This window comes from Nestor notabilis, unplaced genomic scaffold, assembly GCF_000696875.1.
Source record: "Nestor notabilis isolate BGI_N333 unplaced genomic scaffold, ASM69687v1 scaffold35277, whole genome shotgun sequence".
Classification (NCBI taxonomy): Eukaryota; Metazoa; Chordata; class Aves; order Psittaciformes; family Psittacidae; genus Nestor; species Nestor notabilis.
Window position 1 is genome coordinate 1 of NW_009938428.1, and position 3210 is coordinate 3210.

The following is a 3210-nucleotide window of genomic DNA, read 5'->3' on the forward strand; positions in this document are numbered from 1 at the left end:
ACGGCTACATCCTAATTAGCAAAATGAGAAAATCAGTAAATCCTAATTAGATATAGCTATATATATAGATATATATAGAGATATAGATATATCTTTATTTTTTATTCAAGACAAAATAACACACTGGCTCTTTCTCTAAAAATATTTTGTTGTTGTTGTTCTTAGTGAAAAACAGACTCTGATGGCTTCTGCGACTGCTTCACAGCCTTCTCCTAAAAGAACCGTGGCCTCTCATGTGCCTTTCGCAGATCTGTGTTCTACTCTGGAGCGGATACAGACGTGTAAATCTCGTCCAGACAAAACCAAGTATTTCAAGGAGTTTCTGGATTCCTGGAGGAAGTTCCATGGTGCTCTTCATCAAAAGGAGAAAGATGTCACAGATTCTTTTTATCCAGCTATGCGACTTATTCTTCCACAGTTGGAAAGAGAGAGGATGGCTTATGGAATTAAAGAAACAATGCTTGCAAAGCTGTACATTGAACTGCTTCATTTACCAAAAGATGGAAAAGATGCTGCAAAGCTTTTAAATTACAGAACACCTGCTGGCTCACGTGGGGACGCTGGAGATTTTGCAATGATTGCATACTTTGTGTTGAAACCTAGAAGCCCAAAACAGGGCAGGCTGACAATAGAACAAGTTAATGAACACTTAGATGCAATAGCTAACAATAATGTTGCTAAAAACAAGGGTCTATTAAAGAAAAGTCTTCTCCAGTTGATTACCCAGAGCACAGCACTGGAGCAAAAGTGGCTTATCCGGATGATTATAAAGGATCTAAAGCTTGGTGTCAGTCAACAAACTATATTTTCCATTTTTCATCCTGATGCTGTTGAGTTGCACAATGTCACAACTGATTTGGAAAAAGTTTGCAGACAACTGCATGATCCCTCTGTCTCACTTAGCGATGTTTCTATCACGTTGTTTTCTGCCTTTAAGCCAATGCTTGCTGCTATTGCTGATGTCCAGCAAATTGAGAAACAAATGAATAATCAGACATTCTACATAGAAACTAAGCTGGACGGTGAACGTATACAGATGCACAAAGATGGAGATGTATATAAATATTTTTCCCGAAATGGATTTGACTATACTCAGCAGTTTGGTGCTTCCCCCCTTGATGGTTCATTAACACCATTTATTCATAATGCATTTAAGAACAATATACAAAATTGTATTCTCGATGGTGAAATGATGGCTTACAATCCTGAGACACAAACCTTTATGCAAAAAGGAAACAGGTTTGACATAAAAAGAATGATGGAGGACTCTGATCTGCAGACTTGCTTCTGTATATTTGATGTATTGATGGTTAATGATCAGAAGTTGGGGCATGAAGTACTAAGCAAAAGGTATGAAATCTTAAATAGTGTATTTACACCAGTAACAGGCAGGATACATGTTATCCATAAAAGAAATGCCAGAACAAGAAAAGAAGTAATTGATGCTTTAAATGAAGCAATAGACAACAGAGAGGAAGGGATTATGGTGAAAGACCCTATGTCCACCTACAAACCTGACAAACGTGGGGAAGGCTGGTTAAAAATCAAGCCAGAATATGTCAGTGGGCTGATGGATGAACTGGACCTTTTAATTGTTGGTGGCTACTGGGGGAAGGGCTCACGTGGTGGGATGATGTCTCATTTTCTGTGTGCTATTGCAGAGACACCCCGTCCGAATGAAAAACCTACCATTTTCCACACCATTTGTCGTGTTGGCTCTGGCTATACTATGAAGGAGTTGTATGACCTAGGTTTGAAACTGGCTAAACACTGGAAGCCCTACCATAGGAAGGACCCTCCCTGTAACATTTTGTGTGGAATTGAAAAACCTGAAATGTACATTGAACCTTGCAACTCTGTCATCGTTCAGATCAAGGCAGCTGAGATTGTTAACAGTGATATGTACAAAACTGACTGTACTTTGAGATTCCCCCGAATTGAGAAGATAAGAGAGGACAAAGAATGGTATGAGTGCATGACTTCAGACATGTTAGCAGATCTCAGGAGCAAAGCAGAAGGGAAGCTGGCATCTAGGCACCTTCATGTAGATGATTATGAGCCACAAGAGAAAAAAAGGAAAACTGTATCAAAGGTGAAAAAGATAATTGGAATAGCTGAGCAGTTTAAAGCTCCTGATCTTTCTAGTGTTAACAAGATTTCAAATGTATTTGAAGATGTTGAATTTTGTGTTATGACAGGAACGGAAAACAACTCAAAGCCTGAACTGGAAAGCAGAATAGCCGAATGGGGTGGCAGCGTGGTACAGAACCCAGGGCCAGAGACTTACTGTGTCATTGTAGGAGCTGAGAATGTCAGAGTGAAGAACATCATTGCTTCCAACAAATATGATGTGGTGAGGGCAGAGTGGCTTCTTCAGTGTTTTCAAACCAAAATGCTGGTGCCTTGGCAGCCAGCCTTTATGATTCACATGTCTCCTGACACAAAAGAACATTTTGCTCGTGAGTATGATTGTTATGGAGACAGCTACACAGCAGACACAGATGTTACCCAACTCAAGGAAGTGTTCTCAAGAATGAAAGCCAATAAGGTTATGCCTTTGGACGTGATTGCAGAGTTAGAAGAACGTTACTCATGGAACAGCTGTCAGCTCAGTATATTCAGAGGAAACATTATTTATGTGGACTGCTATGCTGTTGTTAATGAGCCCAGAACCAAAATCCGTGGAACAACACTATCAATTAGAGCTTTGGAGCTGCGTTTTTATGGTGCAACAGTAGTCTCTCACCTTGAAGAGAGTGTCTCCCATGTTGTTATAGGAGAAGATCACTCACGGGTGAAAGAGATAAAGAAACTCAGGAGAAGATTTGGGAAAAAATTTAAAATCGTATCCGAGCTGTGGGTAATAGAGTCAGTGACAGAAGAAGTCCCAAAGAATGAAAATCAGTACTTAATTTAAAGAAGTTTTTAAGCTTCGAGCAAAAGCATTCTTGCTGGCATAATTCAACTCCAATATTATGATGTTGCCTTAAATCTTTTGTGTGTTTTCATGTCTGTGTAGAGCTGGCCCTGGTTAAAGAATAGCACTGTGTTGTGTTTTAATTATACTGTGCAGAAGCAAAAGGATGCTAAGCTATGTTGGAGGAGAAAAAAATGACCACAAGATAAATAACGTAAGCCTTTTAATTCACAAACAGGACTCAGGAGAGTTCTAGTATTTTACATAAGAGAATTCCTAGCTGTTAATAGTGC

At 39.4% G+C, this 3210-nt stretch overlaps 1 protein-coding gene across 1 annotated transcript; it reads left to right on the forward strand.

Moving 5' to 3' along the window:
* Positions 1-171: 171 nt before the first annotated feature.
* LIG4 (ligase IV, DNA, ATP-dependent) lies at positions 172-2917 on the forward strand. The gene has a single exon (XM_010019309.1). It carries the CDS (start codon positions 182-184, stop codon positions 2915-2917), a length of 2736 nt encoding a protein of 911 aa, XP_010017611.1. The 5' UTR covers positions 172-181.
* Positions 2918-3210: the final 293 nt, after the last annotated feature.

Bases quoted from the DNA above. Each gene is read 5' to 3' on its own strand.
- LIG4 (XM_010019309.1), top strand. From the start codon at position 182: ATGGCTTCTGCGACTGCTTCACAGCCTTCTCCTAAAAGAACCGTGGCC.